Here is a 26920-nt window from a genome sequence, read left to right as displayed (position 1 = left end):
TCCTGCGTTTAACTCGTTCGACGTAGGCCGATGATATCTGAAAGAATAATAATATTAATTCATTAAAAATATATCTAATAATAATAATAATAATAACAACAACTCAAACATGAATTTTTCGCATCGATCAGTGAACGCGTGAGAGAGAACGTGCATAGCGTAGAGAGAGAGAGAGACGGATATATCGAATCGTCATCGCGGCGGTCCCTCTAGCCGTAGTAGAACTCGTATATAAGCTAACGTTCCTTTACAAAAATTTTAATCCGTCGACTACGTTCCCTTCGTGCGGACGTGTCTAGAGACGTCTCTAAGTTTGTCATAATAAATTTTCGTTTCGTGCGTGTTCGTTCATTCATCGTCAAGGATGGCTCGTACTAAGCAGACGGCCCGAAAATCTACCGGTGGTAAGGCACCGCGCAAGCAGCTCGCCACCAAGGCGGCTCGCAAGAGCGCTCCTGCCACGGGAGGTGTGAAGAAACCTCATCGTTACAGACCCGGTACGGTCGCCCTTCGTGAGATCCGTCGTTACCAGAAGAGCACTGAGCTTCTGATCCGCAAACTGCCATTCCAGCGTCTCGTTCGTGAGATCGCTCAAGACTTCAAGACCGATCTCCGTTTCCAGAGTTCCGCCGTAATGGCCCTGCAGGAAGCAAGCGAAGCTTATCTCGTCGGTCTCTTCGAAGACACGAACCTGTGCGCTATCCACGCTAAGCGTGTGACGATCATGCCTAAGGATATTCAATTGGCGCGCAGGATCCGAGGAGAACGTGCCTAATTGCGTCTGCGTCGTCGTCGTCGCAGTCTCATTTGCACAATTCTACGTATAGAAAAAAATAAATAATAATAATATACGCAGTATCATATGCAGATAGACTGCAAGTAAACATATTCAAAAAGGCCCTTTTCAGGGCCGCATATATATCTAAAAACAAAGAAAAAAAAAATTTTTTTTTTTTTTTCGTCGTCCGTTTCAAACGTAACAAAGTCGTCACGAAAAACCTACTCACAAATAACAATAATTATTTTTATATCAAAATTATCATAAACACGTTACACATAATTCGAAATATCAATACGCACATACGTAAACGTTGTGTATTTTATACTATTATTGTAAATAAATATGTATATTTCAATCGAATACGAGAACGTGAGAGGTGAGTGTATGTGTGATTACATATATTATTACGATCTTATGACGATATATTGATCGTTAAGAGCATAATTGTAAATATTAAATATTATTGCAAAGATATCAATTTTGAAGAACACAAAAATATCTCACCCCCCCCCCCCCCCCATTCTCCCGATAAACAAGACACATACATGAACTCCCCCCTTACCCCATCCCCTCGGCCGCCATCCCTACCATAGCTTTTTCGACTGCACGCTGTCTCTATCAGTCTTTCTCTTTCTATCTAATGGCACTTAGATATCGCCATCTCTTTCGCACACGGAGCGAACGACACGCATACGTGTGTAGTTAGTCGAGCGCTTATATATCAGTCGAGCGTAGAACGACGAGACTACCATAAAGTGATCGTCTCTGATCGACAGCGGACGGATTTCTGTACGTCTTTCTTTGCCGTTCAGATTAAACAAGACAAACCGAAGACAAGAAAATGACCGGTCGCGGTAAAGGTGGAAAGGGTCTGGGGAAAGGAGGCGCGAAGCGACACAGGAAAGTGCTCCGTGATAACATCCAAGGTATCACGAAACCGGCCATCCGTCGTCTCGCACGCAGAGGCGGTGTGAAACGTATATCCGGTCTGATATACGAAGAGACTCGCGGTGTCCTCAAAGTGTTCCTCGAGAACGTAATCCGCGACGCCGTCACCTACACCGAGCACGCGAAGAGGAAGACCGTCACCGCCATGGACGTAGTGTACGCCCTGAAACGTCAGGGACGTACTCTGTACGGTTTCGGCGGTTAAAATGTTTTCGATGTTTTATTTTGAAAAATTATACAAAAAAAAATTAATAATTTACAAATAATACTGCGAAAACTAAATATAAAAAAGGCCCTTTTCAGGGCCGCATATGGATCTGTTTATACATACTACATACACATTGAATACTCGTTTCAATCGTTCAATGACGTCTATTAAACATAATAACATAATACATATTAATAATAATACGAATATAAGAGTAAGAGCTCTAAGCGTGTAAAACGATCGTATAGATAAGATACGATGACGACTACGACGTAATACCGACCGATCGTTAACGTAGAATATACTTTACCATGCATCTGAATGAGTGTGTAATTTAATTTATTTAATTTTAAATTTCTGTTTACAATTCAAACGTTATTATATATGACTAATTATTCGTCTTCGTCGTCGTCGTCGTCGTCGTTCTTTCGGCTCTACTTCACGCGCTACGAACGCGCCTCCAACAATATTTCGCACGCCTCGAGGCTCGCCTCTAAACGTAGCTCTTACACTAGATTACTGTAGATTATTTTTATTATTTATACGATACTGTGGTCTCTCTTTCGAAACACGTATTATTTATCTATCGTAATAGTTTATATTTTATATATTATTCGATAAGTATTCACATATCAGACAACATTTTCTCGTGCTTCTTATATCGACTCGCGTAGTAGTGTGTTTTACGAACGTCGACTTGGAACACGCTAAAATTGTTAGTAAATTATCGAATAAGAGTTGCGCTTTTATACATTATCAGTGAGGTATCTTCGCTTTCAATATGTCGATAGAACGAAACGTTTAAAACTATTTTAATAGAATAAAATAACTTTTAAACGAGGCTCTAGGTACGCGACTAGAACTATAACGAATTTAAACGCGATTCGTACACATCGTTGTCGAACTGTGCTACGAATTCGACTTTCAAACGATCGATAGGTTCAAGAGGTATCTTTTTGTGTTATAGAACGGTCAAAAACTACTTTAAATTATATAAATATCGCATTCGAAAAGATACCTGTTAGTGAAAAGTTTTAAGCGTTCGTACGAGAAATTGTCTAGCGACATCGCGGTTCTCCTTACGGTATTGCTCGGACTCGACTTACCACTAGCGACCTCTCCGCCGCGTCGATCTCCGTCCGATATCAGACACGTTTTATATCGTTATACGTTGTTATCCCACGGTACAACTGCTACTACAACTATTAATATTTATCTTTCGTGTGATTGTGTAGTGAGTTTATTAAATAAAATAAAATAAAATGGCCGACACAGCTATAGCAACCGAAGCGCCGGCACCGGCGACCCCTGCGAAGAAACCGAAGGCGTCCGCGGCCGCCGCCGGTGGCGCCGCCGCCAAGAAACCGAAGGCGAAACCTACTCATCCTAAAACATCCGAAATGGTGAACAGCGCCATCAAAGAGTTGAAGGAACGTAGCGGTTCGTCGCTTCAGGCGATCAAGAAATACATCGCGGCTCAATACAAAGTCGATTCTGAGAAATTGGCTCCGTTCATCAGAAAGTATCTCAAGAGCGCCGTCGAATCGGGTGCACTGATACAGACGAAGGGCAAGGGCGCATCGGGTTCGTTCAAACTAGAGTCGAAATCGTCCGCTTCGAAGAAACCGGCGGGTGCCGGAATCGGAGGCGCGTCCGGCGGCAAGGCCGCATCCTCGGCCGCTTCGGGTAAGTCGAAGAAGGCGACGTCCTCCGCTCCCGTCGCCGGCAAGGGCGCCGCCGCGGGCAAGAAAGCGGCCGCCGGCGGTGCGTCGTCCGGTGCGGCGGCGGCGGCGTCATCGCCGTCCAAATCGAAGGCGAAGGCGACGATAAAGGATAAGAAAGCTGCAGCCGCTAAAAAGAAACCGGCAGCCGCTAAGAAGGCCGTCGCGGCGGCCGCTCCTTCGAAGGCGAAGGGCGCCGCATCGAAGGCGAAGAAGACTGCGAAACCGCCGACTAAGAAACCTAAAGCCCCGAAACCGAAGAAGGCCGCCGCCGCTACGCCGAAGTCGAAACCGACAGCTAAGAAAGCATCCGCCGCCGCCGCTAAAAAGTAAGTCGCCTGCAGCCGCCGCAGCGGTGATAATAACGATGACATCTTTCAAAAGTGTCATCATCATCATCTACAACAACAACAACAACAAAAAAAAAAAAACAACATCATCGATGACATACATTTGTCCGATCCCATCGCGTCGACGACGACGACGACGACGACGACGAAGACTGTGACGATGACGATGACGATGCAAGCGTGTGCGGCGCGTAAATCGCACGACAAAAAGCCCTTTTCAGGGCTAACATAAGTTTCACATAATAAACGAATATATTCGTCGTCGTGCGTAATAATCTACGACGACGACGACGAATAAGATGAGTTAAAGTTTCGAACGATACGATGAACAATTCCAAAACTAATTCTAAATTTATAAAATATAAAACGTAAACGGAAAGAAAAAAAAATAAAAAAAATTTAATATTATATGATAAAAATATCCACATACCTCATTATCCATCTATAATATTTACAATCATAGAGATGGAGCAGCACACTCGAACGTCTTCAATTAAATTAAATTCAACAAACAAACAAACAAACAAACATACGTACGTACATGTTTATTATTATTATATTTTATCTTTATCAAAATATATCGCTCGCACGCGAAACACGAAAAGGACACACCACCCGCGCGCCCGACTAATTTCACTTTATTAATATTATTTTTTATTTCGTTGTTATGACTCTTCCTTTCTTTATCTCTTTCTTTCTTTGTTCAAAAAAAAAAAAAAAAAATTAAATAAATATATACAATTTTTACTTCATTTTTCTATTCGCATTCGCATTTCGAAACCCCCCGACCCGCCCCGCCCCGCCCCGCCCGACTGCCCGACTCTCCCGAAACTCGACATCATTCATCGTCGTAATCTTAATACTATACTGTATACACTAATAAGAAACAGAAATTTAACAATTTACAATTTCAATACAATCAAACAGAGTCAGAGTCTCTCTCGATACCACCGCACCGATAGACGCGACTACGTTCCGAGTATAAAAAGGGGACGGAGTAACGCGACCGTTTTACTGTTCACCGCGCTCCCGAGCCGTACGCACGCGTTCCGCTCTCTCATATTTATATTTGCGTTGCTAATTTTTCATTAATTCTCTATAATCATGTCCGGTCGCGGTAAAGGAGGCAAAGTCAAGGGGAAGGCAAAGTCGCGTTCGAACCGTGCCGGTCTACAGTTTCCGGTCGGACGTATACACAGACTCCTCAGGAAGGGTAACTACGCAGAGCGCGTCGGTGCCGGTGCACCCGTGTATCTCGCGGCCGTCATGGAATACCTAGCCGCTGAAGTACTCGAGTTGGCCGGCAACGCCGCCCGCGACAACAAGAAGACCAGGATCATACCGAGACATCTACAGTTGGCGATCCGTAACGACGAGGAGCTGAACAAGTTGCTCTCGGGCGTGACTATCGCACAAGGTGGCGTCCTACCTAACATCCAAGCCGTACTTCTGCCCAAGAAGACCGAGAAGAAGGCTTAAACACTTGTGTGCGGTGACGTTGCGGAACGGTCGTCGTCGTCGTCGTCGTCGTTATTGTAGTCATCAAATTTGTTATTATATACATTGCGATGTTACATGCGAACGATCGAACGAACGAACTCGTTCTTCATCGTGATAACGAATAAAAAGGCCCTTTTCAGGGCCACAAAATATATCTGATATGCATTAAAAAATGTTATGTTTCCTAAACGATTATGACGTCTCGACGTTGATTACATGTCATTCGATATTTTATACGCACCATTTAAACGCTCGTTGAACTCTTTAGTTGAACGTAGAGAATCACTACTAACACTAACACTACTACTGCTGCTGCTGCTATTACAGTGTACGCTACGACGATAGAATATATATACACATTAAAATTATTTTATTATTTACGATAATTATTAAATAATATTTCGATCTAAAATTTTCAATCATCATAATAACTATAACTGTCTGAGCTGTCTGTCTTATAGAGAGATGATATATTTTATTTGTTGTTATTAATAATATTTACATATAAATCGATTAGATGATATAAACATTCTAAATTTTAAAATAATATATTAATGATTTCAGCTTTAAGTCTATTCGTATAGTAATCATGATCATAGAGATGCGGTCGGTGGGGTAGGGGAGGGAGGAATATTTTTCGTATCGTTTTAAAACGAGAACCTAATAACACTCTCCCCCTCTCCCTCTACTCTCCGCCCCTCTCGTACTAAGCGCGACGATCGTTTCTGATTGGTCGATAGAGTTCTGCGTCTGTATGCCGCACCGTATGCGCGAACGCTACGCGTGCCGCGCGGGCCTTATTTAAACAAAATCCGAGAGTACGAAACGATATATGTCAGTCTTGGTTTAGCAGCCGAGCAGTGCACTACACTACTCAGCTCTGACCCGAGACTTTTTCCTGTAATAACAGTGTGCCTTGGCGCGCTGCTTGTTACAACCGCGTTAATTCGCGGCGGAATACCAAATCATACCGAGCTTTCGCTCAGTACATAGTTAGCCGTTGCTCGCTAACGACCCCTCACGGGATCCGCAGCATGAGCCGGCCGACTAGCGCTGAGCCCAAATCTGGACCTGTAATGGGTCCAGAGGAGGACTCAGACGTAGCAATCTTCAGACGAGAATTTCGCAGGACGCACTCCAGGTCGCCAACGACGAGCGAAAGGAGAGACCGGTCGCGGTCACACCATCGCGTCGTCCGACCGGTCACCGGCCCCCACCACTCGCCGTCCCTGCAGGTGGACCTCTCCCGAGGTCGCAGCCAGCAGTCGAGCAGCGAGGACGAGAGCGGGAGCACCGCAGCGCCGCCCACTACAACCCCGGACATGCCAACACGTAGCGTTGTTGTGCAAGTCAAGCCAGCGCCGGAACATCTGGCAAGTATGCGTGTAACGCAACCCAAACCCACCTGCTCTCTTTCTGTGCACAGCATGGAGATCGACGTGCAACCCAACGCGCTCAGGAGGAGCCACTCCACGTCGTCCGAAGAGGACGCCACGGAGCTGAAGAGAAGGTGTCCAGAGGCAAGACCCATGGACTACGCCAGTGCGCTCCGCGCAAAGGCGCAGGTCCAAGAAAAGGAGCCCGCCACCAGGCCAGTGAAGGCCACCGCTACAGCAAGCGTAGAGAAGCCTACCGCCAAAAATCCGGCTGCAAAAAAGCCGAGATACCCACCACTCGTGGTGGAGAGTCTCCCGAATTGGGCACACCACTTCCGTGTGCTCAAGCAAAAACTCGGACGACCCCCGAGCGCACGCCCATACCAAAAAGGAGTGCGTTTCTCGCCAACCTCCGAGGAGGAGTACCGCATCATACAGCGGTACCTCACAACATTAGAAAGAGAGGAGAACGTCTCATGGTTCTCCTACTCATTACCGGCTGAAAAGAGCCTGAAAGTAGCCATCAGAGGGCTACCATACAACACCACGGCCGAAGAGGTCGAAGAAGAGCTGCGCGAACTAGGGTTCGAACCAGAAGTGGTCAAGCAGATCCAGGCCAGGAAAGGCCGCCCAGGGTGCATGTATTTCACCCAATTGAAGAAAACCCCTGGACTGACGCCGGCGATATACGAAGTAACGGAGTTGCTGTGTATGACCGGCATCAAGATAGATGCATGGCGAGGGAAGAAAGGCCCCGCACAATGCCATAGATGCCAGCAGTTCAGACACTCGTCTCACTGCTGCCACCGACCGCCAGCATGCGTCCGATGCGGAGGTGAACACCTCGCAAAGGATTGCGAGCGGAAAAGGGAGGACCCACCGACGTGTGCCAACTGCGGAGGCGCACACACGGCCAACAACACGGCCTGCCCGGTCTACAAAAGGGAGGCCAAACACCGCAGAGCGGGCACCATCGCCCTATCCGCGCCAGCAAAGAAGACTGCGGACGCAGTCTCACCACCTGCACCCGCACCCGCACCTGCACCTGCACCAGAGCCAGCGACCTCGCTCATGGCTCCAGCGAACGCTCCCACAGCTCGAAACTCGAGCACCGGGAAGAAGAAACGACGCCCCAAAAAGAAGAGCAAGGCAAACAAACCTGCTCCGGAGAGCAAGCCCAGTGCGACCACAAAAGTCGCACCTGCGCCTGCACCCACACCTGCACCGGCGCCAGCGCCGGCACATAAACCAGCTGCCACCACCGCGACACACACGCGGTCGAAAGCAACAACCACTGGCAAAGATAAAGAAGTTATCAAAACCGCCATCACAATTCTGCAAGGGGTACTTAGCGCCCTGCTAGAAGACCGTGACCCAGTGCCTGTAATATTACAGGGCATCACCCTCCTGCTCAACCGCAATGAATAACAAACTCCGTGTTATTCACTGGAATGCCAACGGGCTCAGAAACAAGCAACTGCTGTTTCAAACCCTCCTGCAAGAGCAGGACATAGACGTGGCTCTCATATCAGAGACCCACGCCACAGACTCGGATCGACTGAAGTTTGCAAACTACCACACATACCGCAAGGATGAACGCTCGGATGTGAGCAACCAGCCCTTTAGAGGCCTCGCGGTACTTGTCAAGAGGAGAATTGTACACACGCCTATCCAGACTACATCGCTAGGGACGATGTACGCCTTGGGCATCGAAGTGTGCACTGGAGGGACAGCCCTACGCCTCTTCGCCTGCTACAAAGCTCCCAAAGCAAGAATGGATCCTGCAGACATCCGATCATTGCTGGACTCACCAACTCCAACAATCATCGCAGGAGATCTGAACTGCAAGCACACCTCATGGAACTCGACCACCAACACTACGGATGGCAGACGACTCTGCCAAGACGCCGAAAAGAACGGATACACAGTCAGCGGTCCAGAGACCCCGACTCACTACCCGTTCCGATCAATCCTAACACCCGACGTGCTAGACATAGCCGTCCACAGGGGGCTCACACAGAGACTCTCGCAGGAAGTCTTGGCGGACGACATGGGGTCCGACCACCAACCGGTTCTCCTAACACTGCAAGCAACCCTAGCTGCAGCCAGACGACCACCTCGCCGGTGCACCGACTGGACTACCTACAGGGAACATCTGGAGGAGAACACGAGGATGAAACCAGCAACGAACGCAGAGGAGATAGAAGACCTCGCCTTAGACGTCAGAGACACCCTGCGTCACGCCTACGAGGCAGCGACGCACACACAGGAGGTATCACACCGATACCACACCCTACCTGGCCATATAAGGAAGCTTCTATCAAGGAAGAGAGAGCTACGCAAGCTGTGGCAGCGAACCCGCTGCCCCACGCTAAAGCGACAACTCAACCGCCTCAACGATCGAGCCACAGAGTCAGTAAGCGACCACCGATCCCGAACATGGGAGAGCACCATCGAGACTGCAGCAGACGACATGAAGTCACTTCATCGACTCAACCGCAACCTCACCAACTCGAGTGAACCTAGACGTCCACTCCGAGCGAACGATGGAACTCTACGATACCAGACAGCGGATCGCGCTGAGATCTTTGCAGCCACGCTAGAGCAGCAGTTCACACCGAACCCTGCTCGCTACCAGGCACACAGCACAGCAGTCGAAGAACAAGTTCGAGAATACCTGGCAGAACCACTGTCCCCCACCGATGACCCCATAGTCATCACACCGGGACAAGTACTACGGATGACAAGGCGTGCGAACCCACGTAAGGCCCCGGGGTGCGACGGAATCACAAACTCCGCCCTCCGCCACCTACCACCGCGTAGCATAGCCGCGATCACGCGGCTATTTAACGGAATACTCCGCACGGGCCACTTTCCATCTACGTGGAAGCAAGGCCGAGTCATCATGATACCGAAGCCCGGTAAAAACACACTTTTACCGGAGAGCTACAGGCCCATCACACTTCTGCCTACCATCTCGAAAATGTTCGAGAGATTGCTGCTTCAGCACCTACGACCACACATCGAACCTCGGCCGGAACAATTTGGCTTTCGAGCTGGACATTCGACCACGCACCAAATAGCGAGAATACTGCACTACGCCGCAGTGGCACTGAACAAGAGGGAGTTCCCAGTGGCAGTATTCCTCGATATGGAGAAAGCCTTTGACCGAGTATGGCACGAAGGGCTGCTATACAAGCTGGCTCTTCGACCATCCATGCCGAAGCGAATCGTACACATCATAGCGTCATTCCTGGAGAACCGACGCTTCCAAGTCGATGTTGAAGGAGCTCTGTCCACAGAGCGACGGATCACCGCCGGTGTCCCACAGGGAAGCTGCCTATCTCCGGTATGCTATTCCTGCTACACTGACGACATCCCACTGATGGACGGAGCCGTCCTGGCCCTATACGCCGATGACGCGGCGTACATCACCACCTCTATCAAAAGGAAGCAAGCTGCAATACTGATGCAGCTCATGCTATATCAACTTCCCGACTGGTTAGCCAAATGGCGGCTAACCGTCAACGTCGAGAAGACACAGGCGATCGTCTTAGGAAGAGCATCCAACCTACCATCTCCCCTCCGGCTATTCGGAAAGGAGATCCAATGGTCTGACAGGGTCAAGTACCTTGGAGTGACCATCGACCGAAGGATGAATATGAATCATCACGTCGCGAATGTGATCAACTTGGCGCGTGCTACACGTGTCAAACTATATCCAGTGCTGAAATCGCGCCTCCCTCTGCGCGTCAAACTCGGGATCTACAAGCAATACGTGAGATCACGCCTCACGTATGCCGCTCCAGCATGGTACGCACTCACTGGCCCTGCCTCGCGAAAGAAGCTGCAAGCGCAGCAATCTCTCACACTGCGGGCCATCACGAATGCACCACGCTACGTACGGAACACAACAATTGCGAGAGATCTCAAAGTCGAAACCGTCGAGGAATTTACCAGACGCCTAGCCACGAAGATGTTCATGCGTGCCGACCAGTCGGACCACACCCACATCAAGGATATGGCACCGCAGCACGCACGGCCACCTGACGGATGGGCGTACCCGAGAGAGCTCATCAACGATGACGCCCTCAGCGAGAGCCGACCATCGCGTCGCCTCCCGCCCGCTCCTCGACAGAACGTCGACCCAGCTGACACCACGACACACCAGCCCGGAAACAACGACGTCCGCTAACGATGCATCGAACCAGAGGTAGTCCCTACGGGGACTCATCCTACTGGACTCGGCTGCATCCAGGACGCCTACCTGCAGAAAAGCCCATGATCGCTGGTCGCTCGCTGGACCTCCCCGAACGGGGTCTCATCCGGTGCGCTTGATCGAATCATGAGTAATTCTGCAGAACCGGACAGGAGTGTCACACTAGCTGGACGCACTGAAACACCATCAGATCACATTCCAGACCTAAAGACGACGCCAACAACGCCAGGACAACTCACCAAAAGGAACACCACTGACGCAAAACCAGCGCCAGTTCCAACAAATCACCCGGCTCCTACAAAGAGCCGTACCCGACGAACCGGTCTGTACAATAGCGTCTCACCGCGGCCGACCGAAAGGAAATCCCAAGCGGGACTTATCCTGACGGCCCCGACCGCGAGCGAGGCGTCTAGACTACGTTTTCCACCCACGACCGCAGGTCGCTCGCTGGACCTCCCCGAACGGGGTCTCATCCGGTGCGCTTGATCGGATCGTGGGAGTCTACGCGGTCACGGACCAGACTCGCCGAAACAAACCACAACAACACAGAACACCGACAACCCGTCAGAATGCCGAATACCGCTTCTTCTCCACTCTCTCTACTTGCCACCCTCACCCATCTGCAGCCTTCACCGCCAACGATGGAACTTGATCTCAACGAGACACGCATACGCAAACACACACTTGGCAGCAGCAAGATGTCTCCGAACCTTCCTTCTGTACCACGACATCTGTCGTGCGCAGACATTCACAGAGCAGGTCGTTCGCTGGACCTCCCCTTACGGGGTCTCATCCGGTGCGCTTGATCGCTCTGAGAATGTACGGAGGACCAAGAGATGTCTGCAGCACACGCCACTAGGGTACTTCCACTGGAATTACCCGACCTCAACGACCCGTCCGTAGTAACGGGCAAATCACCCGGCTCCTACAAAGAGCCGTACCCGACGAACCGGTCTGTACAATAGCGTCTCACCGCGGCCGACCGAAAGGAAATCCCAAGCGGGACTTATCCTGACGGCCCCGACCGAGAGCGAGGCGTCTAGACTACGTTTTTTCACCCACGACCGCAGGTCGCTCGCTGGACCTCCCCGAACGGGGTCTCATCCGGTGCGCTTGATCGGATCGTGGGAGTCTACGCGGTCACGGACCGGACTCGCCGAAACAAACCACAACAACACAGAACACCGACAACCTGTCAGAATGCCGAATACCACTTCTTCTCCACTCTTCTCTACCAACCACCCTCACCCATCTGCAGCCTTCACCGCCAGCGACGGAACTTGATCTCAACGAGACACGAATACGCAACACACATTTGGCAGCAGCAAGATGTCTCCGAACCCTCCCTCTGTACCACGACATCTGTCGTGCGCAGACATTCGCAGAGCAGGTCGTTCGCTGGACCTCCCCTTACGGGGTCTCATCCGGTGCGCTTGATCGCTCTGAGAATGTACGGAGGACCAAGAGATGTCTGCAGCATACGCCACTAGGGTACTTCCATGGAATTACCCGACCCCAACGACCCGTCCGTAGAAACGGACGGCGAACAGGATACCGCAGTAGATAGGGCACGGCCCTAGGAACTGCCATCACCATTCCCCATTACCAGGGGGGTGCGTGAAATACTACGATCGAAACGATACTCTCCAGTTTCGCTTGCGCTCCCGTACGGTTCGCACGTGTATCACACGAGATTAAGTTTCGATTGCATTATTGTGAATTTGTTTATTCGTCATCATGCCGCCTAAGACTAGCGGAAAGGCCGCCAAGAAATCGGGCAAAGCTCAGAAGAACATCTCCAAGTCGGACAAGAAGAAGAAGAAGCATAAGAGGAAGGAGAGCTACGCAATCTACATTTACAAAGTACTGAAACAGGTACATCCCGACACCGGTATCTCGAGTAAGGCCATGTCGATCATGAACTCTTTCGTGAACGATATCTTCGAGCGCATCGCCGCCGAGGCTTCTCGTCTCGCTCACTACAACAAGCGATCGACGATCACCTCGAGGGAGGTGCAGACTTCGGTGAGGCTTCTTCTGCCCGGCGAGCTCGCCAAGCACGCCGTGAGCGAAGGTACTAAGGCCGTAACGAAGTACACGAGCTCCAAGTAAACGAAGCCGTAGTAGAACGCTACGATTTATGAAGGAGATAATAATAAAAAGGCCCTTTTCAGGGCCACAAAGAGTTTCGATAAACAATAATTTAAAGTTTCAAACGATTTAGCCGTCGTTTATTATTATTATTATTATTATCATCAAATAACAATAATACTACATGTTTATTTATTAACATATTTAATCGATTAATTATACACATATATAATACACACATACATACTCTGATAAGATTCCTAATTATTAACATATACAAAAACAGTTTTCTTTTCTTTACTAGTCTTGAATCGAATTTTAATTAGAGATATATAATATATTTGATCGTCGTAGTTACCTTCCTGTAGAGCTGTAGCGCTGTAAGCTCGAAGCCGCCGCCGTACTGTCGATTCCGTCGATCTTCTCATTCATTTCGATCTCGTATCATATATATCCTGCGTTTAACTCGTTCGACGTAGGCCGATGATATCTGAAAGAATAATAATATTAATTCATTAAAAATATATCTAATAATAATAATAATAATAACAACAACTCAAACATGAATTTTTCGCATCGATCAGTGAACGCGTGAGAGAGAACGTGCATAGCGTAGAGAGAGAGAGAGACGGATATATCGAATCGTCATCGCGGCGGTCCCTCTAGCCGTAGTAGAACTCGTATATAAGCTAACGTTCCTTTACAAAAATTTTAATCCGTCGACTACGTTCCCTTCGTGCGGACGTGTCTAGAGACGTCTCTAAGTTTGTCATAATAAATTTTCGTTTCGTGCGTGTTCGTTCATTCATCGTCAAGGATGGCTCGTACTAAGCAGACGGCCCGAAAATCTACCGGTGGTAAGGCACCGCGCAAGCAGCTCGCCACCAAGGCGGCTCGCAAGAGCGCTCCTGCCACGGGAGGTGTGAAGAAACCTCATCGTTACAGACCCGGTACGGTCGCCCTTCGTGAGATCCGTCGTTACCAGAAGAGCACTGAGCTTCTGATCCGCAAACTGCCATTCCAGCGTCTCGTTCGTGAGATCGCTCAAGACTTCAAGACCGATCTCCGTTTCCAGAGTTCCGCCGTAATGGCCCTGCAGGAAGCAAGCGAAGCTTATCTCGTCGGTCTCTTCGAAGACACGAACCTGTGCGCTATCCACGCTAAGCGTGTGACGATCATGCCTAAGGATATTCAATTGGCGCGCAGGATCCGAGGAGAACGTGCCTAATTGCGTCTGCGTCGTCGTCGTCGCAGTCTCATTTGCACAATTCTACGTATAGAAAAAAATAAATAATAATAATATACGCAGTATCATATGCAGATAGACTGCAAGTAAACATATTCAAAAAGGCCCTTTTCAGGGCCGCATATATATCTAAAAACAAAGAAAAAAAAAATTTTTTTTTTTTTTTCGTCGTCCGTTTCAAACGTAACAAAGTCGTCACGAAAAACCTACTCACAAATAACAATAATTATTTTTATATCAAAATTATCATAAACACGTTACACATAATTCGAAATATCAATACGCACATACGTAAACGTTGTGTATTTTATACTATTATTGTAAATAAATATGTATATTTCAATCGAATACGAGAACGTGAGAGGTGAGTGTATGTGTGATTACATATATTATTACGATCTTATGACGATATATTGATCGTTAAGAGCATAATTGTAAATATTAAATATTATTGCAAAGATATCAATTTTGAAGAACACAAAAATATCTCACCCCCCCCCCCCCCCCATTCTCCCGATAAACAAGACACATACATGAACTCCCCCCTTACCCCATCCCCTCGGCCGCCATCCCTACCATAGCTTTTTCGACTGCACGCTGTCTCTATCAGTCTTTCTCTTTCTATCTAATGGCACTTAGATATCGCCATCTCTTTCGCACACGGAGCGAACGACACGCATACGTGTGTAGTTAGTCGAGCGCTTATATATCAGTCGAGCGTAGAACGACGAGACTACCATAAAGTGATCGTCTCTGATCGACAGCGGACGGATTTCTGTACGTCTTTCTTTGCCGTTCAGATTAAACAAGACAAACCGAAGACAAGAAAATGACCGGTCGCGGTAAAGGTGGAAAGGGTCTGGGGAAAGGAGGCGCGAAGCGACACAGGAAAGTGCTCCGTGATAACATCCAAGGTATCACGAAACCGGCCATCCGTCGTCTCGCACGCAGAGGCGGTGTGAAACGTATATCCGGTCTGATATACGAAGAGACTCGCGGTGTCCTCAAAGTGTTCCTCGAGAACGTAATCCGCGACGCCGTCACCTACACCGAGCACGCGAAGAGGAAGACCGTCACCGCCATGGACGTAGTGTACGCCCTGAAACGTCAGGGACGTACTCTGTACGGTTTCGGCGGTTAAAATGTTTTCGATGTTTTATTTTGAAAAATTATACAAAAAAAAATTAATAATTTACAAATAATACTGCGAAAACTAAATATAAAAAAGGCCCTTTTCAGGGCCGCATATGGATCTGTTTATACATACTACATACACATTGAATACTCGTTTCAATCGTTCAATGACGTCTATTAAACATAATAACATAATACATATTAATAATAATACGAATATAAGAGTAAGAGCTCTAAGCGTGTAAAACGATCGTATAGATAAGATACGATGACGACTACGACGTAATACCGACCGATCGTTAACGTAGAATATACTTTACCATGCATCTGAATGAGTGTGTAATTTAATTTATTTAATTTTAAATTTCTGTTTACAATTCAAACGTTATTATATATGACTAATTATTCGTCTTCGTCGTCGTCGTCGTCGTCGTTCTTTCGGCTCTACTTCACGCGCTACGAACGCGCCTCCAACAATATTTCGCACGCCTCGAGGCTCGCCTCTAAACGTAGCTCTTACACTAGATTACTGTAGATTATTTTTATTATTTATACGATACTGTGGTCTCTCTTTCGAAACACGTATTATTTATCTATCGTAATAGTTTATATTTTATATATTATTCGATAAGTATTCACATATCAGACAACATTTTCTCGTGCTTCTTATATCGACTCGCGTAGTAGTGTGTTTTACGAACGTCGACTTGGAACACGCTAAAATTGTTAGTAAATTATCGAATAAGAGTTGCGCTTTTATACATTATCAGTGAGGTATCTTCGCTTTCAATATGTCGATAGAACGAAACGTTTAAAACTATTTTAATAGAATAAAATAACTTTTAAACGAGGCTCTAGGTACGCGACTAGAACTATAACGAATTTAAACGCGATTCGTACACATCGTTGTCGAACTGTGCTACGAATTCGACTTTCAAACGATCGATAGGTTCAAGAGGTATCTTTTTGTGTTATAGAACGGTCAAAAACTACTTTAAATTATATAAATATCGCATTCGAAAAGATACCTGTTAGTGAAAAGTTTTAAGCGTTCGTACGAGAAATTGTCTAGCGACATCGCGGTTCTCCTTACGGTATTGCTCGGACTCGACTTACCACTAGCGACCTCTCCGCCGCGTCGATCTCCGTCCGATATCAGACACGTTTTATATCGTTATACGTTGTTATCCCACGGTACAACTGCTACTACAACTATTAATATTTATCTTTCGTGTGATTGTGTAGTGAGTTTATTAAATAAAATAAAATAAAATGGCCGACACAGCTATAGCAACCGAAGCGCCGGCACCGGCGACCCCTGCGAAGAAACCGAAGGCGTCCGCGGCCGCCGCCGGTGGCGCCGCCGCCAAGAAACCGAAGGCGAAACCTACTCATCCTAAAACATCCGAAATGGTGAACAGCGCCATCAAAGAGTTGAAGGAACGTAGCGGTTCGTCGCTTCAGGCGATCAAGAAATACATCGCGGCTCAATACAAAGTCGATTCTGAGAAATTGGCTCCGTTCATCAGAAAGTATCTCAAGAGCGCCGTCGAATCGGGTGCACTGATACAGACGAAGGGCAAGGGCGCATCGGGTTCGTTCAAACTAGAGTCGAAATCGTCCGCTTCGAAGAAACCGGCGGGTGCCGGAATCGGAGGCGCGTCCGGCGGCAAGGCCGCATCCTCGGCCGCTTCGGGTAAGTCGAAGAAGGCGACGTCCTCCGCTCCCGTCGCCGGCAAGGGCGCCGCCGCGGGCAAGAAAGCGGCCGCCGGCGGTGCGTCGTCCGGTGCGGCGGCGGCGGCGTCATCGCCGTCCAAATCGAAGGCGAAGGCGACGATAAAGGATAAGAAAGCTGCAGCCGCTAAAAAGAAACCGGCAGCCGCTAAGAAGGCCGTCGCGGCGGCCGCTCCTTCGAAGGCGAAGGGCGCCGCATCGAAGGCGAAGAAGACTGCGAAACCGCCGACTAAGAAACCTAAAGCCCCGAAACCGAAGAAGGCCGCCGCCGCTACGCCGAAGTCGAAACCGACAGCTAAGAAAGCATCCGCCGCCGCCGCTAAAAAGTAAGTCGCCTGCAGCCGCCGCAGCGGTGATAATAACGATGACATCTTTCAAAAGTGTCATCATCATCATCTACAACAACAACAACAACAAAAAAAAAAAAACAACATCATCGATGACATACATTTGTCCGATCCCATCGCGTCGACGACGACGACGACGACGACGACGAAGACTGTGACGATGACGATGACGATGCAAGCGTGTGCGGCGCGTAAATCGCACGACAAAAAGCCCTTTTCAGGGCTAACATAAGTTTCACATAATAAACGAATATATTCGTCGTCGTGCGTAATAATCTACGACGACGACGACGAATAAGATGAGTTAAAGTTTCGAACGATACGATGAACAATTCCAAAACTAATTCTAAATTTATAAAATATAAAACGTAAACGGAAAGAAAAAAAAATAAAAAAAATTTAATATTATATGATAAAAATATCCACATACCTCATTATCCATCTATAATATTTACAATCATAGAGATGGAGCAGCACACTCGAACGTCTTCAATTAAATTAAATTCAACAAACAAACAAACAAACAAACATACGTACGTACATGTTTATTATTATTATATTTTATCTTTATCAAAATATATCGCTCGCACGCGAAACACGAAAAGGACACACCACCCGCGCGCCCGACTAATTTCACTTTATTAATATTATTTTTTATTTCGTTGTTATGACTCTTCCTTTCTTTATCTCTTTCTTTCTTTGTTCAAAAAAAAAAAAAAAAAATTAAATAAATATATACAATTTTTACTTCATTTTTCTATTCGCATTCGCATTTCGAAACCCCCCGACCCGCCCCGCCCCGCCCCGCCCGACTGCCCGACTCTCCCGAAACTCGACATCATTCATCGTCGTAATCTTAATACTATACTGTATACACTAATAAGAAACAGAAATTTAACAATTTACAATTTCAATACAATCAAACAGAGTCAGAGTCTCTCTCGATACCACCGCACCGATAGACGCGACTACGTTCCGAGTATAAAAAGGGGACGGAGTAACGCGACCGTTTTACTGTTCACCGCGCTCCCGAGCCGTACGCACGCGTTCCGCTCTCTCATATTTATATTTGCGTTGCTAATTTTTCATTAATTCTCTATAATCATGTCCGGTCGCGGTAAAGGAGGCAAAGTCAAGGGGAAGGCAAAGTCGCGTTCGAACCGTGCCGGTCTACAGTTTCCGGTCGGACGTATACACAGACTCCTCAGGAAGGGTAACTACGCAGAGCGCGTCGGTGCCGGTGCACCCGTGTATCTCGCGGCCGTCATGGAATACCTAGCCGCTGAAGTACTCGAGTTGGCCGGCAACGCCGCCCGCGACAACAAGAAGACCAGGATCATACCGAGACATCTACAGTTGGCGATCCGTAACGACGAGGAGCTGAACAAGTTGCTCTCGGGCGTGACTATCGCACAAGGTGGCGTCCTACCTAACATCCAAGCCGTACTTCTGCCCAAGAAGACCGAGAAGAAGGCTTAAACACTTGTGTGCGGTGACGTTGCGGAACGGTCGTCGTCGTCGTCGTCGTCGTTATTGTAGTCATCAAATTTGTTATTATATACATTGCGATGTTACATGCGAACGATCGAACGAACGAACTCGTTCTTCATCGTGATAACGAATAAAAAGGCCCTTTTCAGGGCCACAAAATATATCTGATATGCATTAAAAAATGTTATGTTTCCTAAACGATTATGACGTCTCGACGTTGATTACATGTCATTCGATATTTTATACGCACCATTTAAACGCTCGTTGAACTCTTTAGTTGAACGTAGAGAATCACTACTAACACTAACACTACTACTGCTGCTGCTGCTATTACAGTGTACGCTACGACGATAGAATATATATACACATTAAAATTATTTTATTATTTACGATAATTATTAAATAATATTTCGATCTAAAATTTTCAATCATCATAATAACTATAACTGTCTGAGCTGTCTGTCTTATAGAGAGATGATATATTTTATTTGTTGTTATTAATAATATTTACATATAAATCGATTAGATGATATAAACATTCTAAATTTTAAAATAATATATTAATGATTTCAGCTTTAAGTCTATTCGTATAGTAATCATGATCATAGAGATGCGGTCGGTGGGGTAGGGGAGGGAGGAATATTTTTCGTATCGTTTTAAAACGAGAACCTAATAACACTCTCCCCCTCTCCCTCTACTCTCCGCCCCTCTCGTACTAAGCGCGACGATCGTTTCTGATTGGTCGATAGAGTTCTGCGTCTGTATGCCGCACCGTATGCGCGAACGCTACGCGTGCCGCGCGGGCCTTATTTAAACAAAATCCGAGAGTACGAAACGATACTCTCCAGTTTCGCTTGCGCTCCCGTACGGTTCGCACGTGTATCACACGAGATTAAGTTTCGATTGCATTATTGTGAATTTGTTTATTCGTCATCATGCCGCCTAAGACTAGCGGAAAGGCCGCCAAGAAATCGGGCAAAGCTCAGAAGAACATCTCCAAGTCGGACAAGAAGAAGAAGAAGCATAAGAGGAAGGAGAGCTACGCAATCTACATTTACAAAGTACTGAAACAGGTACATCCCGACACCGGTATCTCGAGTAAGGCCATGTCGATCATGAACTCTTTCGTGAACGATATCTTCGAGCGCATCGCCGCCGAGGCTTCTCGTCTCGCTCACTACAACAAGCGATCGACGATCACCTCGAGGGAGGTGCAGACTTCGGTGAGGCTTCTTCTGCCCGGCGAGCTCGCCAAGCACGCCGTGAGCGAAGGTACTAAGGCCGTAACGAAGTACACGAGCTCCAAGTAAACGAAGCCGTAGTAGAACGCTACGATTTATGAAGGAGATAATAATAAAAAGGCCCTTTTCAGGGCCACAAAGAGTTTCGATAAACAATAATTTAAAGTTTCAAACGATTTAGCCGTCGTTTATTATTATTATTATTATTATCATCAAATAACAATAATACTACATGTTTATTTATTAACATATTTAATCGATTAATTATACACATATATAATACACACATACATACTCTGATAAGATTCCTAATTATTAACATATACAAAAACAGTTTTCTTTTCTTTACTAGTCTTGAATCGAATTTTAATTAGAGATATATAATATATTTGATCGTCGTAGTTACCTTCCTGTAGAGCTGTAGCGCTGTAAGCTCGAAGCCGCCGCCGTACTGTCGATTCCGTCGATCTTCTCATTCATTTCGATCTCGTATCATATATATCCTGCGTTTAACTCGTTCGACGTAGGCCGATGATATCTGAAAGAATAATAATATTAATTCATTAAAAATATATCTAATAATAATAATAATAATAACAACAACTCAAACATGAATTTTTCGCATCGATCAGTGAACGCGTGAGAGAGAACGTGCATAGCGTAGAGAGAGAGAGAGACGGATATATCGAATCGTCATCGCGGCGGTCCCTCTAGCCGTAGTAGAACTCGTATATAAGCTAACGTTCCTTTACAAAAATTTTAATCCGTCGACTACGTTCCCTTCGTGCGGACGTGTCTAGAGACGTCTCTAAGTTTGTCATAATAAATTTTCGTTTCGTGCGTGTTCGTTCATTCATCGTCAAGGATGGCTCGTACTAAGCAGACGGCCCGAAAATCTACCGGTGGTAAGGCACCGCGCAAGCAGCTCGCCACCAAGGCGGCTCGCAAGAGCGCTCCTGCCACGGGAGGTGTGAAGAAACCTCATCGTTACAGACCCGGTACGGTCGCCCTTCGTGAGATCCGTCGTTACCAGAAGAGCACTGAGCTTCTGATCCGCAAACTGCCATTCCAGCGTCTCGTTCGTGAGATCGCTCAAGACTTCAAGACCGATCTCCGTTTCCAGAGTTCCGCCGTAATGGCCCTGCAGGAAGCAAGCGAAGCTTATCTCGTCGGTCTCTTCGAAGACACGAACCTGTGCGCTATCCACGCTAAGCGTGTGACGATCATGCCTAAGGATATTCAATTGGCGCGCAGGATCCGAGGAGAACGTGCCTAATTGCGTCTGCGTCGTCGTCGTCGCAGTCTCATTTGCACAATTCTACGTATAGAAAAAAATAAATAATAATAATATACGCAGTATCATATGCAGATAGACTGCAAGTAAACATATTCAAAAAGGCCCTTTTCAGGGCCGCATATATATCTAAAAACAAAGAAAAAAAAAATTTTTTTTTTTTTTTCGTCGTCCGTTTCAAACGTAACAAAGTCGTCACGAAAAACCTACTCACAAATAACAATAATTATTTTTATATCAAAATTATCATAAACACGTTACACATAATTCGAAATATCAATACGCACATACGTAAACGTTGTGTATTTTATACTATTATTGTAAATAAATATGTATATTTCAATCGAATACGAGAACGTGAGAGGTGAGTGTATGTGTGATTACATATATTATTACGATCTTATGACGATATATTGATCGTTAAGAGCATAATTGTAAATATTAAATATTATTGCAAAGATATCAATTTTGAAGAACACAAAAATATCTCACCCCCCCCCCCCCCCCATTCTCCCGATAAACAAGACACATACATGAACTCCCCCCTTACCCCATCCCCTCGGCCGCCATCCCTACCATAGCTTTTTCGACTGCACGCTGTCTCTATCAGTCTTTCTCTTTCTATCTAATGGCACTTAGATATCGCCATCTCTTTCGCACACGGAGCGAACGACACGCATACGTGTGTAGTTAGTCGAGCGCTTATATATCAGTCGAGCGTAGAACGACGAGACTACCATAAAGTGATCGTCTCTGATCGACAGCGGACGGATTTCTGTACGTCTTTCTTTGCCGTTCAGATTAAACAAGACAAACCGAAGACAAGAAAATGACCGGTCGCGGTAAAGGTGGAAAGGGTCTGGGGAAAGGAGGCGCGAAGCGACACAGGAAAGTGCTCCGTGATAACATCCAAGGTATCACGAAACCGGCCATCCGTCGTCTCGCACGCAGAGGCGGTGTGAAACGTATATCCGGTCTGATATACGAAGAGACTCGCGGTGTCCTCAAAGTGTTCCTCGAGAACGTAATCCGCGACGCCGTCACCTACACCGAGCACGCGAAGAGGAAGACCGTCACCGCCATGGACGTAGTGTACGCCCTGAAACGTCAGGGACGTACTCTGTACGGTTTCGGCGGTTAAAATGTTTTCGATGTTTTATTTTGAAAAATTATACAAAAAAAAATTAATAATTTACAAATAATACTGCGAAAACTAAATATAAAAAAGGCCCTTTTCAGGGCCGCATATGGATCTGTTTATACATACTACATACACATTGAATACTCGTTTCAATCGTTCAATGACGTCTATTAAACATAATAACATAATACATATTAATAATAATACGAATATAAGAGTAAGAGCTCTAAGCGTGTAAAACGATCGTATAGATAAGATACGATGACGACTACGACGTAATACCGACCGATCGTTAACGTAGAATATACTTTACCATGCATCTGAATGAGTGTGTAATTTAATTTATTTAATTTTAAATTTCTGTTTACAATTCAAACGTTATTATATATGACTAATTATTCGTCTTCGTCGTCGTCGTCGTCGTCGTTCTTTCGGCTCTACTTCACGCGCTACGAACGCGCCTCCAACAATATTTCGCACGCCTCGAGGCTCGCCTCTAAACGTAGCTCTTACACTAGATTACTGTAGATTATTTTTATTATTTATACGATACTGTGGTCTCTCTTTCGAAACACGTATTATTTATCTATCGTAATAGTTTATATTTTATATATTATTCGATAAGTATTCACATATCAGACAACATTTTCTCGTGCTTCTTATATCGACTCGCGTAGTAGTGTGTTTTACGAACGTCGACTTGGAACACGCTAAAATTGTTAGTAAATTATCGAATAAGAGTTGCGCTTTTATACATTATCAGTGAGGTATCTTCGCTTTCAATATGTCGATAGAACGAAACGTTTAAAACTATTTTAATAGAATAAAATAACTTTTAAACGAGGCTCTAGGTACGCGACTAGAACTATAACGAATTTAAACGCGATTCGTACACATCGTTGTCGAACTGTGCTACGAATTCGACTTTCAAACGATCGATAGGTTCAAGAGGTATCTTTTTGTGTTATAGAACGGTCAAAAACTACTTTAAATTATATAAATATCGCATTCGAAAAGATACCTGTTAGTGAAAAGTTTTAAGCGTTCGTACGAGAAATTGTCTAGCGACATCGCGGTTCTCCTTACGGTATTGCTCGGACTCGACTTACCACTAGCGACCTCTCCGCCGCGTCGATCTCCGTCCGATATCAGACACGTTTTATATCGTTATACGTTGTTATCCCACGGTACAACTGCTACTACAACTATTAATATTTATCTTTCGTGTGATTGTGTAGTGAGTTTATTAAATAAAATAAAATAAAATGGCCGACACAGCTATAGCAACCGAAGCGCCGGCACCGGCGACCCCTGCGAAGAAACCGAAGGCGTCCGCGGCCGCCGCCGGTGGCGCCGCCGCCAAGAAACCGAAGGCGAAACCTACTCATCCTAAAACATCCGAAATGGTGAACAGCGCCATCAAAGAGTTGAAGGAACGTAGCGGTTCGTCGCTTCAGGCGATCAAGAAATACATCGCGGCTCAATACAAAGTCGATTCTGAGAAATTGGCTCCGTTCATCAGAAAGTATCTCAAGAGCGCCGTCGAATCGGGTGCACTGATACAGACGAAGGGCAAGGGCGCATCGGGTTCGTTCAAACTAGAGTCGAAATCGTCCGCTTCGAAGAAACCGGCGGGTGCCGGAATCGGAGGCGCGTCCGGCGGCAAGGCCGCATCCTCGGCCGCTTCGGGTAAGTCGAAGAAGGCGACGTCCTCCGCTCCCGTCGCCGGCAAGGGCGCCGCCGCGGGCAAGAAAGCGGCCGCCGGCGGTGCGTCGTCCGGTGCGGCGGCGGCGGCGTCATCGCCGTCCAAATCGAAGGCGAAGGCGACGATAAAGGATAAGAAAGCTGCAGCCGCTAAAAAGAAACCGGCAGCCGCTAAGAAGGCCGTCGCGGCGGCCGCTCCTTCGAAGGCGAAGGGCGCCGCATCGAAGGCGAAGAAGACTGCGAAACCGCCGACTAAGAAACCTAAAGCCCCGAAACCGAAGAAGGCCGCCGCCGCTACGCCGAAGTCGAAACCGACAGCTAAGAAAGCATCCGCCGCCGCCGCTAAAAAGTAAGTCGCCTGCAGCCGCCGCAGCGGTGATAATAACGATGACATCTTTCAAAAGTGTCATCATCATCATCTACAACAACAACAACAACAAAAAAAAAAAAACAACATCATCGATGACATACATTTGTCCGATCCCATCGCGTCGACGACGACGACGACGACGACGACGAAGACTGTGACGATGACGATGACGATGCAAGCGTGTGCGGCGCGTAAATCGCACGACAAAAAGCCCTTTTCAGGGCTAACATAAGTTTCACATAATAAACGAATATATTCGTCGTCGTGCGTAATAATCTACGACGACGACGACGAATAAGATGAGTTAAAGTTTCGAACGATACGATGAACAATTCCAAAACTAATTCTAAATTTATAAAATATAAAACGTAAACGGAAAGAAAAAAAAATAAAAAAAATTTAATATTATATGATAAAAATATCCACATACCTCATTATCCATCTATAATATTTACAATCATAGAGATGGAGCAGCACACTCGAACGTCTTCAATTAAATTAAATTCAACAAACAAACAAACAAACAAACATACGTACGTACATGTTTATTATTATTATATTTTATCTTTATCAAAATATATCGCTCGCACGCGAAACACGAAAAGGACACACCACCCGCGCGCCCGACTAATTTCACTTTATTAATATTATTTTTTATTTCGTTGTTATGACTCTTCCTTTCTTTATCTCTTTCTTTCTTTGTTCAAAAAAAAAAAAAAAAAATTAAATAAATATATACAATTTTTACTTCATTTTTCTATTCGCATTCGCATTTCGAAACCCCCCGACCCGCCCCGCCCCGCCCCGCCCGACTGCCCGACTCTCCCGAAACTCGACATCATTCATCGTCGTAATCTTAATACTATACTGTATACACTAATAAGAAACAGAAATTTAACAATTTACAATTTCAATACAATCAAACAGAGTCAGAGTCTCTCTCGATACCACCGCACCGATAGACGCGACTACGTTCCGAGTATAAAAAGGGGACGGAGTAACGCGACCGTTTTACTGTTCACCGCGCTCCCGAGCCGTACGCACGCGTTCCGCTCTCTCATATTTATATTTGCGTTGCTAATTTTTCATTAATTCTCTATAATCATGTCCGGTCGCGGTAAAGGAGGCAAAGTCAAGGGGAAGGCAAAGTCGCGTTCGAACCGTGCCGGTCTACAGTTTCCGGTCGGACGTATACACAGACTCCTCAGGAAGGGTAACTACGCAGAGCGCGTCGGTGCCGGTGCACCCGTGTATCTCGCGGCCGTCATGGAATACCTAGCCGCTGAAGTACTCGAGTTGGCCGGCAACGCCGCCCGCGACAACAAGAAGACCAGGATCATACCGAGACATCTACAGTTGGCGATCCGTAACGACGAGGAGCTGAACAAGTTGCTCTCGGGCGTGACTATCGCACAAGGTGGCGTCCTACCTAACATCCAAGCCGTACTTCTGCCCAAGAAGACCGAGAAGAAGGCTTAAACACTTGTGTGCGGTGACGTTGCGGAACGGTCGTCGTCGTCGTCGTCGTCGTTATTGTAGTCATCAAATTTGTTATTATATACATTGCGATGTTACATGCGAACGATCGAACGAACGAACTCGTTCTTCATCGTGATAACGAATAAAAAGGCCCTTTTCAGGGCCACAAAATATATCTGATATGCATTAAAAAATGTTATGTTTCCTAAACGATTATGACGTCTCGACGTTGATTACATGTCATTCGATATTTTATACGCACCATTTAAACGCTCGTTGAACTCTTTAGTTGAACGTAGAGAATCACTACTAACACTAACACTACTACTGCTGCTGCTGCTATTACAGTGTACGCTACGACGATAGAATATATATACACATTAAAATTATTTTATTATTTACGATAATTATTAAATAATATTTCGATCTAAAATTTTCAATCATCATAATAACTATAACTGTCTGAGCTGTCTGTCTTATAGAGAGATGATATATTTTATTTGTTGTTATTAATAATATTTACATATAAATCGATTAGATGATAT

General features: G+C 46.2%; 12 protein-coding genes across 12 annotated transcripts; all 12 read left to right on the top strand.

Moving 5' to 3' along the window:
* Positions 1–280: 280 nt before the first annotated feature.
* On the top strand, positions 281–800 carry LOC135194400 (histone H3). Its single transcript, XM_064219813.1, has one exon. The coding sequence runs from the start codon at positions 365–367 to the stop codon at positions 773–775; it is 411 nt and encodes a 136-aa protein (XP_064075883.1). The 5' UTR covers positions 281–364; the 3' UTR covers positions 776–800.
* Positions 801–1344: 544 nt separating this feature from the next.
* LOC135194408 (histone H4) lies at positions 1345–1996 on the top strand. Its single transcript, XM_064219821.1, has one exon. The coding sequence runs from the start codon at positions 1623–1625 to the stop codon at positions 1932–1934; it is 312 nt and encodes a 103-aa protein (XP_064075891.1). The 5' UTR covers positions 1345–1622; the 3' UTR covers positions 1935–1996.
* Positions 1997–3081: 1085 nt separating this feature from the next.
* LOC135194426 (histone H1B-like) lies at positions 3082–4089 on the top strand. Its single transcript, XM_064219857.1, has one exon. The coding sequence runs from the start codon at positions 3200–3202 to the stop codon at positions 3989–3991; it is 792 nt and encodes a 263-aa protein (XP_064075927.1). The 5' UTR covers positions 3082–3199; the 3' UTR covers positions 3992–4089.
* A 950-nt stretch (positions 4090–5039) lies between these two features.
* On the top strand, positions 5040–5489 carry LOC135194404 (histone H2A). Its single transcript, XM_064219817.1, has one exon. The coding sequence runs from the start codon at positions 5113–5115 to the stop codon at positions 5485–5487; it is 375 nt and encodes a 124-aa protein (XP_064075887.1). The 5' UTR covers positions 5040–5112; the 3' UTR covers positions 5488–5489.
* A 7280-nt stretch (positions 5490–12769) lies between these two features.
* Positions 12770–13278, top strand: LOC135194392 (histone H2B). The gene has a single exon (XM_064219802.1). It carries the CDS (start codon positions 12841–12843, stop codon positions 13213–13215), a length of 375 nt encoding a protein of 124 aa, XP_064075872.1. The 5' UTR covers positions 12770–12840; the 3' UTR covers positions 13216–13278.
* A 649-nt stretch (positions 13279–13927) lies between these two features.
* Positions 13928–14447, top strand: LOC135194340 (histone H3). The gene has a single exon (XM_064219666.1). It carries the CDS (start codon positions 14012–14014, stop codon positions 14420–14422), a length of 411 nt encoding a protein of 136 aa, XP_064075736.1. The 5' UTR covers positions 13928–14011; the 3' UTR covers positions 14423–14447.
* Positions 14448–14992: 545 nt separating this feature from the next.
* Positions 14993–22884, top strand: LOC135194282 (uncharacterized). Its single transcript, XM_064219595.1, has 3 exons — positions 14993–15576; positions 21224–21594; positions 22508–22884. The coding sequence occupies exons 1-3, from the start codon at positions 15270–15272 to the stop codon at positions 22820–22822; spliced, it is 993 nt and encodes a 330-aa protein (XP_064075665.1). The 5' UTR covers positions 14993–15269; the 3' UTR covers positions 22823–22884.
* Positions 16729–17736, top strand: LOC135194339 (histone H1B-like). The gene has a single exon (XM_064219665.1). It carries the CDS (start codon positions 16847–16849, stop codon positions 17636–17638), a length of 792 nt encoding a protein of 263 aa, XP_064075735.1. The 5' UTR covers positions 16729–16846; the 3' UTR covers positions 17639–17736.
* Positions 18687–19136, top strand: LOC135194341 (histone H2A). The gene has a single exon (XM_064219667.1). It carries the CDS (start codon positions 18760–18762, stop codon positions 19132–19134), a length of 375 nt encoding a protein of 124 aa, XP_064075737.1. The 5' UTR covers positions 18687–18759; the 3' UTR covers positions 19135–19136.
* Positions 20011–20519, top strand: LOC135194342 (histone H2B). The gene has a single exon (XM_064219669.1). It carries the CDS (start codon positions 20082–20084, stop codon positions 20454–20456), a length of 375 nt encoding a protein of 124 aa, XP_064075739.1. The 5' UTR covers positions 20011–20081; the 3' UTR covers positions 20457–20519.
* Positions 22885–23969: 1085 nt separating the features above from the next.
* Positions 23970–24977, top strand: LOC135194433 (histone H1B-like). The gene has a single exon (XM_064219880.1). It carries the CDS (start codon positions 24088–24090, stop codon positions 24877–24879), a length of 792 nt encoding a protein of 263 aa, XP_064075950.1. The 5' UTR covers positions 23970–24087; the 3' UTR covers positions 24880–24977.
* A 950-nt stretch (positions 24978–25927) lies between these two features.
* LOC135194434 (histone H2A) lies at positions 25928–26377 on the top strand. The gene has a single exon (XM_064219881.1). It carries the CDS (start codon positions 26001–26003, stop codon positions 26373–26375), a length of 375 nt encoding a protein of 124 aa, XP_064075951.1. The 5' UTR covers positions 25928–26000; the 3' UTR covers positions 26376–26377.
* The last annotated feature ends 543 nt before the right edge of the window (positions 26378–26920 follow it).

Source organism: Vanessa tameamea, chromosome 29, assembly GCF_037043105.1.
Source record: "Vanessa tameamea isolate UH-Manoa-2023 chromosome 29, ilVanTame1 primary haplotype, whole genome shotgun sequence".
Taxonomy (NCBI): domain Eukaryota; kingdom Metazoa; phylum Arthropoda; class Insecta; order Lepidoptera; family Nymphalidae; genus Vanessa; species Vanessa tameamea.
Note: the sequence above shows the minus strand (reverse complement) of the source record. Positions and strands in the feature narration are given on the sequence as shown.